General features: G+C 40.6%; 1 protein-coding gene across 2 annotated transcripts in view; it reads left to right on the forward strand.

Moving 5' to 3' along the window:
• Positions 1 to 17,178: 17,178 nt before the first annotated feature.
• SNX24 (sorting nexin 24) overlaps positions 17,179 to 22,425 on the forward strand; it is a 159,977-nt gene continuing 154,730 nt past the window's right edge. Inside the window, exon 1 of one of the 2 annotated variants that reach the window (XM_038551968.1) lies at positions 17,179 to 17,306. In XM_038551968.1, coding sequence (XP_038407896.1) covers positions 17,247 to 17,306 — 60 coding nt within the window. In that variant the 5' untranslated portion in view covers positions 17,179 to 17,246. The remainder of the gene's footprint in view (positions 17,307 to 22,425) is intronic. The other variant, XM_038551969.1, reaches the window with a different exon arrangement.

Consider the following 22,425-nt stretch of genomic DNA (forward strand, 5'->3'; position numbering starts at 1 on the left):
TACCTATCAATCTTCACATTTCCTATTCATATTACTAAAATTCTTTCACTCCAGTAAATAGAACCAGGGCATTAATAGTGCTGATCACATAGTCTTTTGTATAGATCTGAATTTATTTTTCTTAAACCAGTTAAAGAAGACTAAACGGGAACAAGCTGAACCTAGAGTCAACATACATGGGTTCAGTCTTCCTTTGTCACTTCCTAGCTATGTGACTTTGGCCTTAATCACATAAAACTCATCTATAAAACAAGGATATAAGACTGATTCCTGAAGTGCCTTTCCACTTTAAAATAGTTTGCTTAAAATATCAAATTTCAGTATCAATATTAATCTATTAGAAAATCAAATTCTAATCAAAATCACCTATTAATAAAACAAGACTAAAACAGAAATGTATGTAAAAAGAGGATTTCTAAAACCTAAAAGGGTGTTATCCTGATGGTATTTTTTGACAAGCTATTTTCAACTATCTAGCTCGTTTTATACATGCATATATATTTATACTGGCCTCAAAATACCCTTGTTTCATTGTTGCTCTTCTCTATATTTTATTATCCAGATCTAGTAAAGTTTTACAGATTCTTTGTACAAGTTGTTTCATGAGTGGTTTTTTTTAATAAGCCTCAACAAAATCAGGTTTTTCTGAAGGAATGATATAGACAAATAGAGAAGTAAGATTATATTCCTTTAAAAAATGCTTCTTATTGTGTAAGGGAATTATAAAGACTTCCATTTTTCTTTTTCTTTTTTTTAATATATGTGTATTATATATATATATATATATATATATATATATATATATATATATATTTTTTTTTTTTTTTTTTTAGATTTTATTTATTCATGAGAGACACACAGAGAGAGAAAGGCAGAGACACAGGCAGAGGGAGAAGCAGGCTCCATGCAGGGAGCCCAAAGTGGGACTTGATCCCCAGTCTCCAGGATCACACCCTGGGCTGCAGGCGGCGCTAAACTGCTGCGCCACCGGGGCTGCCCCGACTTCCATTTTTCTGTCTTAAACCTTATGACTAGTTATAAAGCTAATGGCTACTTCAATTTTCTGGTTGTGGCTCCCTGCTTGAGTAGTTCTGTGATTGACAGGAATCAAGGATGGACAGCAGAAATTCAGTAACAGTAACTACACATAGGCTGAACAAAGTTATCTTGTTTTAAACGTAGTGAGAAGGAAAGAGAACTTGTGAAGAGTCTAGTCACTGACTTGGGAGTTTGGAGGCATTTTCATGTCCTATTCATTAGTCTGGAAGTGTTGTATTTCTCCATGTGATGTTGTGTCTGTTTCAAAGTTGGAAAAAGGCTTTGAACAGAATCACATCTCCTTCCCTATCCAAAATCCAGAATCTGATAAATATCACTAACCCTCACAGTGAAGGATACGGTTTCAAATAATAATGAAGGTAGATGATTGGCCAGACAGAATTAGCAAGAAAAGGGATGTGAACACTTGATGACTATTATGCTTTTTACAACCAAGGCTATGAAGAGAGGTCCTGGTAATCTGTGGATGCAGTCCTTAAGAGTTTAGACCAATACAAATGTAATGTGAACCACCTACATGATTTTTCTATAGCCAAATTTTACTGAATAAAAAACAAAATTAATTTAAATGTTTAAACCCAGTCTATTACTTTAACGTGTAATCCGGTATATCAAGGATTATTGTGGTATTTTACATTTTGCTTTTCATGTTAAATCTTTGATAGCCATTGGGTATTTTACACTTTTATCACTTCTCCATTCACACTGTATCCACATTTTAAGTGATTAATCGTCACACATGGCTAATATTTGTAGTACTGGACAGTGCAGGTTTGAACAATGCCTGTGGAAATGGAGGCTAAGTCCCAACAGCTGGTTTATTTACCATCTCACAAACAGTGAAGAATTTGAAGAGAAATAAAAGGGACTAGTAGCTGTTGCTCTCAAGTGCAGGTACAATCTAATCTTTGTAGCACAGTTCTTTGCAGATGATGGATACTCCGTATCCACTATGAATAAATTGTAGCGCTGTATTGCTAGAAGCCACTTAAAGACTGTGAGGTACAACTTCTTCCTCTTACTGATGAGCAGGTCTAGAGCTTAAAAGGACTGGTTTTTCCTATTTTTTTTTCTTTGTTAACCATCTGTGAACATTCTTCCTTGAAAATACGTGATAAGCTTTTCAAGATTCATGTTCTAATCATTAACATATAATTCTAGGAAGTCCTTTGGGATACAGAGGATTTATTTCTTCAAACTGTCAATTCAGAAATGACTAAGAAGATTGTACAAAACAGGAAAATTGTAGCTTGCTGTCTAATCTTTTAACGTATGTGAAGGAATTAAAAATGTTCATCTTCATTTCTCTTGTCACATGCTTAAAAAGAAACTTAAAGGATTGAATAATTCAAAGTTGTTTTTTTTTTTTATTAACTGGATCAAATGGAAACTTTGTAATTTAAGCCATTTAAGGTGAAATACACAGATTTTTTTTTTTTTTTAATTAAGGCCAGTTAGTGGGATAAACTGCTTTAAGGGAGTACTTTGAGAAAACGAAGGTTCTATTTTAAATTTACATATATATATATATATATATATATATATATGTAACTGTTTAATAAAAACTAAAATCAGGCAAAATTTAACAAAACTAAACAATAAATTGCCTACTGCTTCCATAGTCAAGTCTCAAGTTACCTCTTGGTTTTAACTTCTATTTTCTAGATCTTTATTTCAGGTATTCTCACTATATATATGAAGTGTGTGTGCATTGGTATGTGTACATAAATATTTGTATGCATCACAGTAGACTTTTCAAACAACTTAGTTTCTAAATTTCAGTTTAAGATGTTTCCCAGCCTCTAGTGGTTGAGACACAAACTTTTTATGCTGTCTTTTACATTTCTTAGGTACCATTATTTTTCCAAGACCAACTTGAGTTGATTCTCTCTGGAATGTATTCCCTTCTCATTTCTACTGTTTCTCTCCCAGGGTCTAGATCTTGTGACCATGTGCCAGAACTATCTTAAGTCTCCTATGAAGTGCATTCTTTCAATCCCTCCATTCCATCAGTCCTTCTATCAGCTACTAAAATTACCTTTCTAAAGAATTCTTAACCACAGTAGCAAGCACAGAAATCCTCAGTAGACCTCCCTACAGACTACAGATAAAGTTCCAAATTATACAAAATCTGGTCTCAAACTTCTTGTCCTGATCCTACCCTTTACCTTTGCTTTCATCACATGATGCCCCTGTCTTGTGAGCATGCTCCAAAGCTTTCCTGGGTCAGTGCTCTTGTTGATGTTACCTTGTCTGAGTTAACCTTTTCTCCTTTACCAGCAATTGTTGAAATCCTATTCATTCTTTAGACTTTAAGGCCAGATTTTAAAAGTCCACATCTTCCATATATCCTTTTTAGAACCTGACTAGAAGGATTCTAGTAACACCTTGTGCCTTTCAGACTGTACTTATTGATGGCTGTGTTGCATTATAGCTGATAGTTGCCTGGTCTTACTGCTTTGACTAGTCTGCATGCCCCTTGAGGAATGACTATGCCCTTGTTAGTTCTCGTAGAATCTAGTATGGTACAGCCCCAAGATGTACATAATTAAGCAGTCAGCCCACCAGTTTAAACCCTGGCTCAAAAGTCTGTGTCATTGACTTTGGGCCCATTATTTTTCTATAAAACGTTTCTATATCTGTAAAATGGAAAGTAATATATAGTACTTGTTTGGGTGCTCCTTAAGGGGATTAGGATAATTGATGTGAATTTCTTAGCATTAGCAAGTGCTTAATAAGTATTCGCTAATATGTATCCAGTAAATGTTTTCTCAGTATTTAATATCTCCATCTGAACGAAGTATCTGCATTTTGGTTATTTCACCAGTATCTGGGAATTCTTTAATAAAATGGGTGTATGCTTGATGAGATAAATGGGCTTACTAGAAGGGTTTCCTCTTGGAACCCTGCCCTTGAGATCTGCTCTTGGAGCCCTGGGGCTGAGGGTTAGAAGTGGTGGAGGGGACTGACGGCTTCCAGTTAAAATCAGTTTATATCCAGCCAACAAAAGTTCAGAACTATCCCTACTACAAATGGGCCTTGTCAGAAAATGAGCTAGAGACCTTTAAAAAAGCCTAGGGACAAAGGAAGGAAGGGTGATACAGAAATGTGGGATTTAGTTAGGGAAAGTAGTTTATTTCCATCCGCAAGAACTTTGTGAGAACTGAATAATTTGTAGACTACAGAAAATAGTAAACAGTGAAGAAAAAATAGAGAATAAAAAACCCATGATAGTGGTTGATGGAGCAGCAATCAGCCAGTCAGGGGATGGTCAGGGTCTGACCGCTGAGTGGAAGTAGAAAAGGAGATAGTTCAACACAATGGAAATAAAAGTAGGCAAGCTTCATTTGATAAATGTTCAATCTCTACTTTGTGTCAGGCACTGAAGCAATGGACTGAGATTAGGGAAATACAAGAAAGTTGCCTAGGATGATGCCCAGAATTTGGGCTTTGATGGGTTAGGGTACTGCTGCTTTTCTTAACTGGCATCTTATAGGAGATGTAGGTTTGGGAAAGATGAAGTTCTTTAGGGCGTGTTATCCTTGAGGTACTTTTGGGCATCCAATATGAAAATGTTGAAAACAGAAGTCAGAATTCGATTATTGTATCATCCATTTAGAAATGTGAACATTTCAAACCATGATTGTTCATGAAAGCAGCTTCAGAGAGCAAATATATCAGTTTGCTGAGGACAAGTCCTGGGTAAAACTAATATCTAAGGTGAAAATGGAAGTGAAGACTGATTAAGCTGTCAGCCACCAGTTTAAACCCTGGCTCAAAAGTGAAGCTATTAGTGAAGAAGTCTGATCAAGGGGCCCCTGGGTGGCTCAGTGTTTGAGTGTCTGCCTTTGGCTCAGGTCATGATCCCGGGGTCCTGGGATTGAGTCCCACATTGGGCTCCCCGTATGGAGCCTGCTTCTCCCTCTGCCTGTGTCTCTGCCTCTCTATGTGTGTCTCTCATGAATAAATAAAATCTTAAAAAAAAAAAAAGTCTGGTCTATGGAAAGAGTCTCAGAAGTAAATACTTCTGAACACAAAGGAATGGAAGTTGCATGTATCTGGAAATAAAGACTGAAAGCTTTTTTTCTTGGTGAAGCGGGAAAATAAGCCATCAGGGAATGATGTCAACAGGAAAGCCAAAGATTTCAGGCCAAGGAAATGGTACACGTTTAGAAAAACAGAGATGAGTAAGAAGGGTAATGACTCAAATGAGTCTGGAAATTGTGAATTTACAGTGAAGCCAACCAGAGAAAGTATCCAGTTCTTCAGCCATGAGAAAGCAGGACCTCACACAGATTGTTGGATTCATTCAGAATTGGGAATTGTTGGCCAATGTGAGAGAAAGTCAAGGAGAAAGGGATTTCACAATATGAACTTAAAAGACTAAGAGACAGGCACAAGTTGAGAGATGAAGATGCAGTGATGAGGTGAAAGGAGAAAATGGTCAAAGGAGGAAACCTTAGTTTTAAAAATGACATTGTTATATTGGTCTTTTTAATTTGTTGTAAAAGATTTTATTTGAAAAAAAAAAAAACATTTTATTTGAGAGACCGAGCATGAGCAGGAGGAGCAGCAGAGGGAGAGAGAGAACAGACTCCCACTGAGCAGGGAGCCCAATGTGGGGCTCGGTCCCAGGACCGAGTCCCAAGTCATGACCCGAGCTGAAGGCAGACGCAAAACTGACTGAGCCTCCTAGGTGCCCCATATGGACATTTTTAAAAAGAATACCTCCAATATGGCAAATAGACTGCATAGTGTGATTAGGGTTATTTCCATGGATTCCCCAGGTTTACTTTTTGATTTGCCAATCTGTTGAAAGCTTTTGCATGTCAGTAGATAAAAATCAGCTTCAGTCTTCTGATAAGTTCGTTTTATCTCCTTCAGTTAATACGTGCACAGAGTTCAAGAACTAGCTTTACTGGGTGGCTGGCTGGCTTGGTTGGTAGAGCATACCACTCTTGATCTTGGGGCTGTGAGTTCGAGCCTCATGTTGGGTGTAGAGATGACTTAAAATCATATATAGCAAGCCATGAGTGGGAAAAAATAAACTAGCATCTGAAGGGCTAAGTGGCAAGATAGAGTGGTTCTCTGCCCCACATGTTCCCAGTTTCACAATCCCTTCCTTGAAAAGATGAACTTTATTTTTAGCTGTTCTTCTATTTATATCACCTTCACATTTCTAAATAAAGTGCAGGACATGCTATTTTTCGAGTTGTCAATTTTAGGCATCATCTGCTTATCTTTTTTATGGCAAATGGACATTTAGTTCCCTTCCTCTGGCATCTGTCTGCTTCACCCCCTTATACTCACCTCTTCAAGTGTAGTTAGGTTACAATTTCCAGTTAATTCAGTATTTAATACTTGCAATATTGTGCCTACACAAATATCGTTTCATCAGGGAAAATAGTCTATTTAATCATAATTTTTTAAAAGTTAACTTCTTTTGTGTTTCCTTTGTTTTATTTAAATTTAAGTTAGTTAATGGGATCCCTGGGTGGCGCAGCGGTTTAGCGCCTGCCTTTGGCCCAGGGCACGATCCTGGAGACCCGGGATCGAATCCCATGTCAGGCTCCCTGCATGGAGCCTGCTTCTCCCTCTGCCTATGTCTCTGCCTCTCTCTCTCTGTCTCTCTCTGTGACTATCATAAATAAATAAAATTTAAAAAATATTTTAAAAAAAAATAAATTTAAGTTAGTTAAAATGTAGTGTATTATTAATTTCAGGGTAGAATATAGTGATTCATCAGTTGCAGGTAACACCAAGTGCTCATTCCATCAGGTGCCCTCCTTAATCCCCATCACCCCACCTGCCTCCCTAAACTTATTTTTTAGAACAGTATTAGATTTACGGAATCTTGTGAAGATAGTGTATGGAGAGATCCCCTCCACTCTATGTCTTGTTTCACTCATTATTAACATCTTCCATAGTATATTACATTTGTTACAATTAACGTATCAATTACATCGTTATTAGCTAGAGTCCATAGTTCATCCGCATTTCTGAGCTTTTGCTTTAATGTCCTTTTTCTGTTCCAAAATGCCATCCAGGATCCCACATTACATTCAGTCTTGTCTCCTTCTGCTCCTCTAGGCTGTGACAGCTTCTCAGACTTCCCTTGTTCTCAGTGACTTCCTACTTTTATTCTGTGGTAAAACATACCTTGATTTTTTTTTTTCATTTGGCTGGTGCATTTTAAAAAATATATTGCTGATTTTTCCGATGTCTTCCCATAGTATCTTCTTAGTCCATTTTCCCACAAGATGGCTCATGTCAGGTCATCTAGCCACTCCGGTTGTTTTCTTTAAGGAAAGTCTCCCGGAGGCTTCTGTTCTCTCTGGACTGGTGCTCTCCGGGCTTGTTGTCATCTTGTTTTTCCCTTGCTCTTGACTTTGGAAGTGCCTTTGCCTTTGTCCTGGGGTTTCTTCCCTATGTCCCAGATCTCATACCATCCTCTCTCTTCGTATATTCTCCTGCATTGGTATAGTATGTTCTATAGTAGGTTTGTAGTTTGAGAAGAAAATATGGTAGAAAGTGTTGTAAAGGCAGCCCTTACATGCCTGCTGCTGGAGTGAGGTTGCTCTACTCCACACTGGTTGCCTTTTTCTACCTGGCCCACCATGGTAATTCTGAAGATTCCCTTTGCTTTTTCCTGGGTTGTACATCCTGTTCTTGATACCCCATGCCTTCCTCTTCCTTCCTTCCTTCCTTTTTTTTAAGATTTTATCCATTCATGAGAGACACAGAGAGAGAGAGGCAGAGACACAGGCAGAGGGAGAAGCAGGCTCCCTGTGGGGAGCCCGATGTGGGACTTGATCCCAGGACTCCGGGATCATGACCTGACCCAAAGGCAGACACTTAACCACTAAGCCACCCAGACAGACCTCCCCCTTTTTCTTGATTTAGCCTTCATTTTGGTGGATATAAAGAATAGTTTACTGAAAATGGATGCATAGAAGCCACACTTTTGAGACTTTATTTTACCTTAATTCTTAAAAGATAATTTAACTGAGTACATGTTGAAAATCATGTTCTCTAGAATTTTGAAGACATTGCCTCACTGTCTTCTGGCTTCCAGTGTTGCTGTTGAGAATTCCAAAGCCATTCTGTTTCTTGATGTTTAGTGTATAAGCTGTTTCCCACCCCTCTGGTGTCTGTAGGATCTTCTTTTATCCCATGTTCTGAAGTCTTACAGAGATTTACTGTTGTAAATGTCTGTTTTCTTCCAGTGTGGATGCTTTCAACCTGGAAACATGACATTCAGTTCTGAAAATTTTCTTGGGTTGTTCCACTCATGTCTTCTCTTCTGTAGTCTCTCTTCTCCTTCTTGATGACCCATCACATGGATATTGGATGTCCTGGACTGAGGCCATCATTTTTCTTATACTCTCTCCCTCTCGTGTTGTTCAGAGTATTCTCTGATTCTAATTTCTTTTTTCTGATCATTCCTATTTTTAAGTCCTGTATCGCTCTGAGGAGATCAGTAATAGTTTACTTGTAAAGTTATTTTCTTACCTTTTTGTTTCCTCAAAATTATTTTCCTATTTTGACCTCTCTTTTCCATGTTAGATGGTTTCCTCAGACATCTGTTAATTTTTGGATATCTCTTCCTGTTTAGACAGTGGGAACTGAAAGCTGATTGGCAACGCTTTGAGCGTCATCATGGGACCTGTGAAATTTGAGTGTCACTGAAGAGTGAAATTGTTGGGTTGTTTATAGGGAACCTCCAATGTAGATGTCTCCAGAGTTTTCCTCTTGGGCTGCTCAGATTGCCCAGAGAATACTTTTCCTGTTTTTTGCCTGGAAGGTAAAGGTATAAATGCCAGCTTTTCTAAGTTTTCAACATTCATCATTTGATATGCCTATTGTCACCAAACCTCAGCCTTTTTTTTTTTTTTTTAAAGTTTTCATGCCCTCAACCAGGCTATCAACTCCTAATGCAAAGACACTCTTTCACCCTCTCTTGAGGACATACCCTTCAGAACTGTGTGGAGGTGGGGAGGGGATTGAAGGATCTTCCTGACTCAGCTTTCACTCTGGCTTCCTTATTTTAGCCAGCTCCCTCCCATTCTAGAGGTACCTGCTATTTCCTGTTGCTGTGCCTTTTGACTTGTGCTGTGTAAATGAGGTTGGTTTTCAGCTTTCTCATTTAAATTTGGCTTTTTCTTGTTTGCTAAAACAGTTGCTTCTCATCCATCTGCTTTCTAGCTTACAAAAATCTTGTTGCTGTTCCCTCTTTTCCTGTTTTCCCTATTTTTATGGTTTTTTTTTTAAAAAAAGGAAACATTTCTTGTTTTTTATTGGGGCTGGAGGAAGAAGTGAAATTATCTGTGGATGTTCAGTTTGTTATCCTAACTCTGAAATCTCTACATAGGGTTTTTAACAGCAACTTTGTATTCAGAGTATGGATAGGTAACTAAATAGCCCTTAATGTGATAGAATTTGTTTCCAAATTTTTGCCATCAAAAACAATGCAATATGCTTGTATATACCTTTCCTGCCCTGCACATAGAGAACTACTTTCAGAAGGGAAATTTCTCTTTTCTTTCTTCTTTCCTTCCTTCTTCTTTTTTTTTTTTTAATGCTAAAATAATGCAGGACACCTGGGTGGCTCCGTTGGTTAAGTGCCAACTCTTGGTTTCAGCTCAAGTAAGTCATGGTCTCAAGGTTGTGAGATGGAGCCCTGCACCAAGCTCCCCACTCAGTGGAGAGTCTGCTTGAGATGCTTTCCTTCCCTGTCTGTCTGGCCCTCCCCTTGCTCACACTCACAGGTGCTCTGTCTCTAAATATAGATAAATACAATCTTTAAATTCTAAAATAATGCCTTACTTAATTTTTAATTTTTTAAGGTTTTATTTAAATTCTAGTTAGTTAACACAGAGATGAAGTTTCTAGACTGAATAAGTGCCTAATTTAGAACTATAGCAGCTGCTGTCAACTTGTCATTCAGAGGCTTTCCCAGTTTACCGTCTTACTGGTAGTACTACTTATTTCCCCATATCCCTGCCAATACCGGAATAACCTTTGAAATATTTGCCAATTTAAAAGTTGCAAAGCGATACCTCATTATTTAATTTGCATTGCCTTGATTACCACTGGATTCAGTAATCTCAGTGGCTAGTCTCCATGATGGGCCCCATTTAATTCTGGCCTCCTGAATTAAGCCTTGTAGAGTCCCCTCCCCCATAGAATAAAGCTAACCCGTGTAACCAGTAGCATATTACAGAAATGATGGAGTATGACTTCTGAGGGTAAGTGATAGAAAGTCATTGTGGCCTCTGCCCAGAGTTCTTGTGAATTTCTTGCCTTGGGCAAAGCTAGTCTCTGTGTCTTCCTGACGTTTAGAGGGACTGTTGCAGAAGTCCCAGTGGCCAGGAACAGAGGTCTCCTGCCAATGACCAACGTTAACTTGCCAGGCATGTGAGTGAACCACCTTGTGGCCTAATAAGTAGAGTCTGGAGATGACTGAGCCTTGGTGGATACTTTGACAGCACCCCAAGCTACTCCCAGATTCCTGACCCACAGAAACTGTGGGAGATAAGAAGTATTTATTGTTTTAAGCAGCTAAGTTTGGGGGTAATTTATTATGTGTTCATAGATAACTCACACAGATTTGTGGGTCCATTTGCATTCTTCTGGGAAATGCCTGTTCAAACTGTGCCCACTTTCTATTCTGCCATTAAAAAAAATTATGTATTTACATATAAAATACACGTTAATCCTTTGTTATATGTGTTGAAATATTTTTCTGATTATATTTTTTAAACTGTGGTCTTTGGTTTACATTGCAGTTGATCTTTGAACAACATGAGTTAGAAGTGTGCAGGTCAATTTACAGTGGATTTTTTTATAAATACCGTATAGAAAATACATGTATTTTCTCTTATGATTTTCATAACATTTTCTTTTCTCTAGCTTACTTTATTGTAGGAATACAGTATATAATACATCTAACATACAAAATATGTGTTAATGGATGGTTTGTGTTCTGGGTAAGACTTCTGGTTGATAATAAGCTATTAGTAGTTAAGTTTTGGGGGAGTCAAAAGCTATAAATGGATTTTCAACTGCAAGGTCAGTGCCACTAACCCCAATTTTATTTAGGAGTCAAGTGCCATTTTAAATCCTTATGTAGTCTAAAATATCTTCCCATTAATGTCTTTGACATTTTGTATATTGTAATAAGAAAACTTTGTCCACATTAAGGTTTTATAGCTTTGGTTTTTCATAGTTTTTACTAAATATAGAATTCATTTTTAAAACCTATTTTATTTTTCTTTCAAATGGATAGCCAGTTGTGCATAAACTATGTATTATACCATTTATTTAAACACCATTTATTTTAACATATATTAAAATTTGACAATTTAAACATTTATGAAAACTATGTAGACACCATTTATTGAATACTTTTAGACCCCCATGAGTTTGAAATAGCCCTGTTGTTTCATATTACATTGCCATATAATTCAGAGTTGTTTCTGGATTACTTAATTCCCTTGATCATTTGTCTCAGTCTGTTCCAGGATCATACTGGTTTCATTACAGACTGTCTCTGACTTATGATGGTTTAACTCAAGATTTTTTGACTTTATTTTTTTGCATGGAGATTTTTTGACTTTATGATGGTGCAAAAGTGATACCCATTCAGTAGAAACTATTCTTCGAATTTTGAATTTGCATCTTTTGTCAGGCTAGTAGGATACTTTCTGGTGATGCTAGGCAGCTGCAGGGAATCACAAGCCTAAATTTACAACTGATACACTTACAACAATCTTTTTGACCTTCAGTACAATATTCAATGAATTACACGAAATACTAAACACTTGATTATAAAATGTGTTCGATGTTTGTATTTGATAATTTTGCCCAAATGTAGACTAATAGAAGTGTTCTGAGCATGTCAGAGGTTGGTTACACTAAGTGATGATATGATGTTCAATGGGTTAGGTGTATTAAATGGATTTTTGACTTTATTTTCAATTTACAGTGGGTTTATTGGGACATAACCCCATCTTAAAGAAAATCTGTACTATGGCTTTACATGTTTTGATGTTCTATAAAATAACTTATTCCCTCATTCATTTTTCTTCTTGTTCAAACTTGCCCCTCTTCTTTTTCAAATGAATTTTAGAACCAGCTTGTCACTGGTCTTAGATTGTTGGGGTTTTAATTTTATTAGCTTAATAAATCATGTTGGTGAAAACTCATATCTTTAAAATACTGATTCTTCCCACCCAGGAGCATGATATAACTATTTTCAGATCTTCTTTTCTATCCTTTAATTTTTTAAAAGAAAGAATTTTTTTTAAATTTTATTTATTAATTTAAGAAAGTGAGGAAGAACATGAGTGGGGAGGGGCAAAGAGAGAGGGAGAAGCAGGCTCCTCGCTGAGCTGGGAGCCCAATGCAGGGCTGGATATGGACACTCCAGGATCATAATCTGAGCCGAAGGTAGATGCTTAACCAGCTGAGCCACCCAGGTGCCCCTTTTATGTCCTTTAATAAAGTTTTTTATGTTTCTTCAAAAGATTTTGAACATTTGTTGTAAAGTTTATCCTTAGACATTATCAGCTTTAAATGTGTAATTAATGAAATATTTTGGTTTTCCTTATGTTATTTTTTAACTAATGGTGTGTAAGCAAAAGCTGTTGTATAGGAAATCTATTGATTAGTATATATTGATTTAGTATATGGCAACTTATGAAAGTTTTATTCTAATCATTTTTTTTAGTTCACTCAGTTCTATGTAGATCATTTTATTTATAAATAGCCTTAGTTTTCTGTTTTCCTATCCATTATCTGTACCTTTATGTCTTTTCATTGTCCTCTTTCAGAGGCAAGGACCTCTAGCGAAATGTGAAAGAATAGGTGTGATAAAGGGGTACTTGGGTGGCTCAGTCAGTTAAATGTGGGACTCTTGATTTTGGCTCAGGTCATGATCTCAGGGTGGTGAGATTGAGCCCTGGGATGGGCTCAGCAACCAGAGTGGCGACTGCTTGAGATTCCTTTTTTCCCCTACTCATGCAAGCACTCATGTACGCTCTCTCTAGTAAATAAATAAAATCTTTAAAAAAAAAAAAAAAAGAATACTTGTGATAAAGTTAATTGGCACTGTAGGACACCTACGTGGCTCAGCGGTTGAGCATCTGCCTTCGGCTCAGGTCCTAATCCTAGGGTCCTGGGATCAAGTCCCACATTGGGCTCCCTGCATGAAGCCTGCTTCTCCCTCTGCCTATGTCTCTCCCTTTGTGTCTCTCATGAATAAATAAATAAAATCTTTTAAAAAAAAGTTATTGGCACCGTTATAGTGCTTCCTCATATGATGCTGAGTAGGATATTTGCTGTGGAATTATGGTAGTCAACCTTTATTAACCTAAAAATGTTTCTTGCTATTACTAGCCTGCTAAGAATTACTAGGAAGAGGTATACTGATTTATTAATGGTTTTTTAGGAATTCATTGAGATATTCATTTATTTATCTTTTCCAATAGGACAATGTTGAGAGATACATCAACAGATTTCCTAATGTTTAACCATCTTTATGTTCCTGGGGTAAATCTTATTTGGTCATGCTGTATTAGTCTTGTAATTGAATGTTAAATATGTAATACATTCTTGACAGATTTTGGTCTAAACTTCTAATATGGGGCACCTGTCTGGCTCAGTTGTAGAGCATGTGACTTTTGAATTTGGGGTTGAAAACCAATATAAGTTGATATTTAAAGCTGTTTATCGCTGAGTGAAGTAAGTCAGTCGGAGAAGGACAAACATTATATGTTCTCATTCATGTGGGGAATATAAATAATAGTGAAAGGGAATATAAGGGAAGGGAGAAGAAATGTGTGGGAAATATCAGAAAGGGAGACAGAACGTAAAGACTGCTAACTCTGGGAAACGAACTAGGGGTGGTAGAAGGGGAGGAGGGCGGGGGGTGGGAGTGATTGGGTGACGGGCACTGGGGGTTATTCTGTATGTTGGTAAATTGAACACCAATAAAAAAAAAATCTTAAAAAAAAAAAACAAAAAAACTGTTTATCATTTGGGTATCCCTGGGTGGCTCAGTGGTTTAGTGCCCCCTTTGGCCTAGGGCGTAATCGGAGACCCAGGATCGAGTCCTACATTGGACTCCCCTACATGGAGCCTGTTTCTCCCTCTGCCTGTGTCTCTGCCTCTCTCTCTCTCTCTCTTTGTGTCTCTCATGAATAAATAAAATCTTTAAAAAATAAATAAAGCTGTTTATCACTAAATTTGCTGAAATATATTTCTACTTAATACTAGGTAAATGTGGCATTTTTAGTGTAAGGATTTTATATGCAGATTCTAAGCTGAATTTTATTATTTTGCTTATGTAAATTTTTTGCTTTTATTAAGACACTGTTCAATATCTTACATGTGTATTCACCACATATTTTTATTAACGTTCTGAAAAATTCTAGCTGGCTTGTCATGGATTGTAGAGTCAATCTAAAAGTTATGTAGGACAAACAGGATGATACATTTGCTCTCTGTAGCACTATTTCTCCCCTTCTGAGGGATTTCTCACAGAACTTGGTTAGAAGTTTAGCCCTTCTAACTATTGGCTAGTAAATTCATATTTATTTCCTCTGAGCCTGATTACACGTACTCTGTAACCAATGAAATAGTAACAATCCCACTTACAGCTGAGATGATAGACCCTCCGGAACACACCCACATATTGAGAGCTTGCATAGATTTTCAGCAAGGCAAAATTAAATCATACACAGCTATTAGAATACAATAAATGTTATTAATATTCATATTGATACATTATACTAAATGGTAATATATAATTATATAATGTGTAATTAATATCAATATTCACAGAATCCAAAAATTAGTAGAATACAACAAGTAGGTCTTATTTGGACCATCTGTCAGATCTTTATAAATCCACACATTTCTGCCAGTTAAGTTCAACTGATAAATAAGTGAGCCATACCGGACAAAAAGGTGTACGTCAGGCTACTAGCAAACTTTGAAGAAAGGAAAGTATAGAAAGTATTTTAAATGCTTGACCAGCAATCTCTAGCACAAGGACTTTATGAATACATAGTCCTGGGTTACATTACCCACTGAAGCTTCTTTTTTTTTTTTTTTAAGATTTTATTTATTTATTCATGAGAGAGACAGAGAGAGAGAGAGAGAGAGGCAGAGACACAGGCAGAGGGAGAAGCAGGCTCCACGCAGGGAGGCCGACATGGGACTCGACTTGAGGACTTGATCCCGGGTCTCCAGGAACACGCCCTGGGCCGAAGGCAGGTGCTAAACCGCTGAGCCACCCAGGGATCCCCCCAAGATTTATTTTTAAGTAATCTCCACACCCAACAGTGGGGCTCAAACTGGGAGGACAGGAGTCACATGCTCTACTGACTGAGCCAGCCGGGGTGCTCCTACCCACTGAGACTTTAACAAGCTGTTTCAACCCATCTGGAAATCGTTTTGGTTTTCTGCCATCAGCAGGCATAATTATTTTATTTATTTATTTATTTTAAACTTTCAGACTCACACATTTTTTTTTTCTTAATAAACTCCACACCCAATGTGAGGCTCAAATTCATGATGCCGAGATCAAGAGTTGTATGATCTACTGATTGGGCCAGCCAAGAGCCTCTGCATTATTATTTTAAAAATGAAATACAGAAACACTACTTCTTAGTCCTTTAAAGTCCTACTGCACATACCATTTCTTCGTGGGGTTATTAGAAAGCTTAGTCCTGAGACATGATATGTAACAGTATCTGCTTTATAGTACCCGCTGCATTCTACTGATTTTGTAAAGATTAAATATTTAAAAGCTTATATAAAGCTTTCAAGAAAAATGTGCCAGGCAATATGCCAAGCAGGAAATAAAAAAAAAAAATTTAAGGTACGTGCCCTAAAACCAACTGGGTGAGGCAGACAGGTAAACAAATCCCACAATACACTGTTAAGAGTCGCCAGAGGCTTAAGGAACCAGGGCCCAGCCTCTAAACTCAGCGCGGTGTCCACAGAGCTGTTTCCTAACAGCGGATGGTGCTGGCCGGCAGAAGAGGAAGGGTGGGCTGGTCACAGGACACAGCTGTCTGCTGAGGCAGGGAGTTCCGAGTGGCAGATCCCAGAGCTGCAAGTGTGTGGCCTGGAGGATGGGTCTTCAGACGCCTCTAAGCCGGAAGGCTTTTGCAGTCCACATCAGGCAAGTTCTTGAAGCAAAGGGCCTAATTCTTCTGTTCTCCCTGACTCAGGAACTCAGCATAAATTTCAGAGTTTACCAAGTTGCAGTGCCCCCGGCCTCCAGCGCAGACGCCTGCGGCCCCAAACCTCAGTGCCCCAGGCCAACTTTTCCTTCACCCACAAGTCACTTCCCAAGTTTCTACTCTGCTCCAAGCACTCACCCAAGGAGGACACTCAGGGTTTACAAAGGTAACCTGGTCATCAAGCTTCCTCAAGTGGAACTCCATCGTTTAGGTCATTTCAGGTTATTTGGTCCTGGCCCGACAGGCAGATTCTGGCCCTCATCTGCCTTTCCTTTTTCTCTTTTCCGTGTGTGTGTGTGTGTGTGTGTGTGTGTGTGTGTGTGTCTTCTGTTTTCTCTTACAGTCGAAACCCGCAACAGCTCCTCCGAGGCAGCATCTTAAAACTGCGACAAGAAAGCAGAGTGTTCGCCCCCGCGATCCGCGGACGCCCGGGGTGGGTGTTGGCACGGCGTCCCCGGGCCCGTCGGCCGAGACCCGGGGCACCAGAGGAGCCTCGGTGAGGCCGGAGGCTTCGCGGCGGTGCCAGGCGGCGGGAGGAGGTGCGGGCGCCGGCGGCACCAGGGCTGGGCGCTTCCCGGCTCCGCGGCCTGCAGCGGCTCGGGCGGCGTCCGCGGCCTGCGAGGGGCCGGGCGGGGGCGGGGCGGGGCGGGGCGGGGCGGGGCGGGGCGGGGCGGGGGCGCGCACCCCTCCTCGGCGGACTCGCAGGCCTTGAGGCCCCGCCTCCTCCGGGCCCAGCTCGGCTCCGCCGCCCGAGGGCCGGGCCCGGCCGCAGGGCCCCGCCCCGCCCCGAGCCCCGGAGAGCGCGGCGGCGGGAGGCGGGAGGCGGGAGGCGGGAGGCGGGAGGCGGGGGCGGGGCGGGGCGCTCGGCCGGGGGCGGAGCTGCGGCCGCTCGCCCGCCCCCCGCTCGCCCTCCGCCTGCCGGCTGGCGCGGCCATGGAGGTCTACATCCCGTCCTTTCGCTACGAGGAGAGCGACCTGGAGCGGGGATACACGGTAGGCGCGGCCGCGGCCGGACGGGGCCCCCGAGCCGGGACGGCGGCCGCCGAGCGCGCAGGGCCCGGGCCGCCGCCGCCGCCGCCGCCCCCCGCGCGGGTCCCTCGCTGCCCCCCGCCCCCCGGGGCCCGCGGCCGGGCTGCTCCCCCGCGCCGTTGCCAGGGCGACGGGGCCCCGGCTCGCCCCCTCCCCCTCCCCCTCCCCCTCCCCCGCCGCCCCCCCGCCCGCTCCCGGCCTCCGGGCAGCAGCGCGGGCAGCCGAGCCCCGGCGCGGAGCTCGCCTCCCCCCCCCTCCCCCGCCCGCCCTGGGCAGCCCGCGGTGGGCTACGCCGCCCCCGCCCGGACCCCAGCCGCCCTCCAAGTTCTGCGGGATTCATTCAGACGCATAAACAGGCTAATTGTAAGGGTCGTCTGTAGCTCTTTATCAGCCGGAGTGCACACCTGTGTTGCTTTCCGATCCGATGGCTTCCAAAGTTCGCCCCCCCCCCCCCCCCCGCCCCGTTCTGCTGGGCCCTGAAATGGGCAGAGTCAGGTGCTTCACTGCGCACCTGTTCGGACCTAAGGCTGATCCCCGAGAACCGAGACACGGGCCCCGGGCTCCCGAGTGAAAGGCTGGGTCCGGGGGGTGAACGCCAGGGCCTGGAACCTTCGATCCAGAGTTCAGTAGCTGAACTGTAGGTGGCTGATTTCCCAATGAACTTCGACGCCTTCATCTACACCGTCATTGCTGGAGGGAGAAATGCCTTGGAAGACTTTATTTCCAGCTGTTAAAGAGAAGATTGCAGACGGCAGTCTGAGAGGGCTGAGAGAACTCACCCACTTGCCAAACACCGTTTATGTTAATCTGGGAGGGTATTTTACCCTTTCTCTCTCCTAAGTATTCTTGGGTATAGGTGACAGCCTATTTGGAACCTTGTGTGTTTTCATAGGGAGGCTTAAATCTCCCTCTCAAGAGAATTTTTGGAATTAAGGGATTGAAAGTGGAATTAAGTGATTGGGAAAAAAAAAAAAACAAACAAACCCAGGGAGTATGTGGATTTTTAGGGTTAAGTAGACCTCTGGGTTCAGGTGTCCCAAAAGAAGTACTGAGTACCTTCCCGTGGGGAGGCTGAGCTCTGTTTGGCCATTATTTATATAAATAAGTCTTCCCAATGAATTAATATTTGGTTAAGTATTCTGCATTTTCCTTAAAAAAAAAAAAAAACTGTGAAAAGCCTTTTCCTGAAACCCTTGAAACCTTGCTCTATTTCTTCAGTTCAAGTATGTCTCTCACAACCCCACACACCTCTCCCAAATCAGCATCGGTAGTCATCAAAGGCCTGCCATCTTTTGGGGCATTCTTCAGGATCTGAAGATTATAGCCTGCTTGTTTGGTCTTTAGAAGTGTTCAGATGAAGGTGGTCTCAGTAATCCAAACGAAAAGCTACTTACCTTCTCAAATAAGAACTTTGAAAAAGATCATTACTGGTGTTTCTTCTCTTACAGGAGCTGTGTTTTTCCACAGTGTTTTCAAATACCTTTTAATTACTTGTATTATGACCAGGCATGTGCCACATTGTGAATTAAATTGATTTGGAAGGAGCCCTGTTCTTGGCCAAGTTGGCAGTTTGAAGATTGCTTATATGATGATAGTTTGTGTGCTTTTTAAAGGCTTTTTTTTTTTTTTTAAGATTTTATTTATTCATGAGAGACACAGGGAGAGAGTGAGAGGCAGAGAGAGAAGCCGAGTCCATACAGGGAGCCTGATGTGGACTTGATCCTAGGATCCAGGTCATGCCCTGGGCGGAAGGCAGGCGCTAAACCATTATGCCACCCAGGCAGTCCAAAGGCTCACTTAAAAAAATAAATAAATAAATAAATAAAAATAAATAAATAAAAAAGAAAAAAACAACCTAATTCATTTAAATTGGTGACCTTATTGTTAAGATACCTTTGCAAGTGATTTTTTTCCTGTGTGAGTCAATGGAGCAGCTTCTGGATCCTTCGTTCCCTCTGAGCAGCTGTTTTATAATTGCACAGCACTTATTCATTTAGCAAATAAGTGTCTGCTTGGTGTCTCTATTCTAGGTCCTGGGAGCTTAGCAGTGAATAATATTTCATCTTTTTAAAAAACCTGAGAATTAAAAAAAATATAATCTTGGGTTCCTGAACCAAAAACTTGTGAAATAATGTACACTTAAGAGTAAAAAGCGTCTTTTTACTTTAGTGATGATGTTTATTGAAGAATATTTAAGAAATCTTGCATTTGAACAAATTCAGTGATTGGAGGCTTATGGTAAAGAAGTGTGGTTCTTCCTTCCTTCTAATCCCATGCCCTCAAGACATAAAATGTGAGGGTGCTTTCTTAGAGCCCTTTCTCTATGCCATGAAAACTTTCCTTTTTTTTTCTTGGAATAAATTGTGAGATTTGACTATACTGTCATCCTACAACATGAATATATTTCTGTTCTGATATGGATAGATCTGTCTCCTCCTAGCTACTAGCAAAGGGAGCGCCCTCATGAGGAATATGCCATCATTTTTTTACCCAGATCTCTTGTTGATGGCCACTGACATTTGCTTCTAATTTTTAGCAACCGTGTCAAATGTTGAAATGAGACATCACTGTGCATGCTTTTTTTATGCCTACGACTAGGATTTTTGTAGAACATTAACTAGAAGTGGTACTTCTGGGCCTTTTAAAGTTTTCATAGATCTTGCTCAATTGTTAGTCAAGAAGTTTATACAGGGCAGCCCCGGTGGCGCAGTGGTTTAGCACCGCCTGCGGCCCGGGGTGTGATCCTGGAGACCCAGGATCAAGTCCCACGTCGGGCTCCCTACATGGAGCCTGCTTCTCCCTCTGCCTGTGTCTCTGCCCCTCTCTCTCTCTCTCTCTCTCTCTCTGTGTGTGTGTCTCTCATGAATAAATAAATAAAATCTTTAAAAAAAAGAAGTTTATACAAAGTTATGCTCACTGTACAAGGTAATTTACCTTTAAAGAGTGAACTTTTGCCTTTCGAACACTTAAACATTGACTTTGGGCTTGCGTGATGTCCAGTGTGGAATGAAAGGTAGAAGGATATTGTTCCCATCCTTAGGGATTCTTAGCCAAGAGGGGCAAAGTAGGGAAGGGCTAGGGAACCCTGATGTTATCTGGAGTCATGAGGAGGAAGAGGGCATTTCTGCACTGCCTTCTGGTAATGTGTGGGGTGGTGTTGGGGATTGCTTAGGAATGCTGACTTTTGAAATCTGGTTAGGTTTTTGCTGGCATTGCGAATTCTAGAAGGAGGAAGTAAAGGGCAAAATGTCATCTCAAGAGGAAGGTATTTTAAATTCCCAGATTCATAAAAAAAAAAAAAAAAAAAGGAAAATGAGTTGGGAAGGGGCTTCTAAATCAGTTTATAAAGAAGCAGGAGAGGATCTTCTAACAAAATTCACATGAACTCAAATATTACTTTATGGGAAGGTTATTCTCTATCTGCTTCCTGTCCCCATAGCTTATTTACTGTCTGTTTCCCAGCTAGGCTCTAAATTCCTTGAGACTAGGACAGTGTCCGTTTCTACTCCTATACTCCAGGACAGGGCCCATCACATAGAAAGAATTCAGTACATGTGTGCTGAATAAATAATGAATGAATGAGTCTTCTAAAAGGAGAAGAAAACCAGAAGAGCTGTGATTATGAGGCATGAAGCAACTCACTGGGTAGGAGGGGGTCATGGTACAGACTGGAGTTTCCAGTAGCAGCAGAGATTATGCAAGGGCCATCTGACAGAGAGTGGAGAGAGACCGGCTCAACTAACCTTGAGAGCCAGTCAGGAGTATGGACTTCTCCAGACATTGGGAAGTCACTGAAGGGTTTGAGGAAGGAAATAACATGATAAGCTTTGCATTTAGATGACCCTTGAGTATTTTTTTTTTTTTAAGGATTTTATTTATTCATGAGAGACACAGAGAGGCAGAGACACAGGCAGAGGGAGAAGCAGGCTCCTCACAGGGAGTCCGACGTGGGACTCCATCCTGGGACTCCAGGATCATGCCCTGAGCTGAAGGCAGATGCTTAATCGCTGAGCCATCCAGGCATCCTAACCCTGGAGTATTTTTAAACATTTAAGGAATGCTAGCAGAAGGACAAGAAAGGAGAGAGAGGATGTGAGCCTGATGCGAGGCAGGAGTGTGACTCCCATGGATGTGGATGCCATAGACCAAATCAGAGCTGAAGTAAGAAGGAAATTCCCTGTGGAGACCTGTTGAGTTTTTCATGATTGGTGAGGCATTTTGATTTTAGAGCTCAGGATAGAGGTCTGGGCTAGAAGTATGGCTCTAGGAGGTCATTCAGCACAAAGGATGAAAAAGCATAACAATTAATGCTATTCCCAGGAAAAGAATGTGAAGTGAGGAAAGATGGTCGACTGAAGGTAAAATCCTAGAATTGGCATGAGCAAAGAAGTCTCAGCACTGCATCCTGACGGAGTGGGAGAAGGAAATCTAGGGGTATGAAGTGGTAAGAGAGAATGGTAGATGGTCTACAGGAAGGAAAGTGCTGGTTGTGGCTGAGTGGTCTTGTAAGATGAGGATGGAGAACAGTCCGTTGAACATGAGGGTAAGCAGGTCTGGTGTGCTAGTCCAGGCTAGTATTTTCAATTTTCAGATATGTTGTTGGTAGAAAAATAGCAAAAGTGGGAAAAAAAAAGAAAAATAACAAAAGTAGAACTACTACCTAGGTGCAACACCAAAGTTTGAATGTAATTGATTTCATTTTTATAGTTGTAAAAATCAAGGCATTGAATAAGGTGATTTTTCAAGTTCATTGTAACAGTATGTCTATGACTGTGTTATGGTTATACAAATATATCTTTTTCTTGAATTCTGGACTTTTTGATTTACTTGATGTATCATGCTTTTCATTACATAAGGCAGCTTCATATATACATGATCATAATATTGAGACATATCAGGGATCATTATTTTAGTATTTTATGGATTAAAATAGAAAAATAGAACAATATGAGGGGCCATTTACCGATCACTCACCTTCAATATTTTAAATTATTACTTCATTTATCACCCCTTATTCTTCTATTTTTTAAAAAAAATCCTGGAATATTTTGAAACAAATCCGGGACATAATTTCACCTGTAAC

The sequence above is a fragment of the Canis lupus genome, chromosome 11 (genome assembly GCF_011100685.1).
Source record: "Canis lupus familiaris isolate Mischka breed German Shepherd chromosome 11, alternate assembly UU_Cfam_GSD_1.0, whole genome shotgun sequence".
Lineage (NCBI taxonomy): Eukaryota > Metazoa > Chordata > Mammalia > Carnivora > Canidae > Canis > Canis lupus.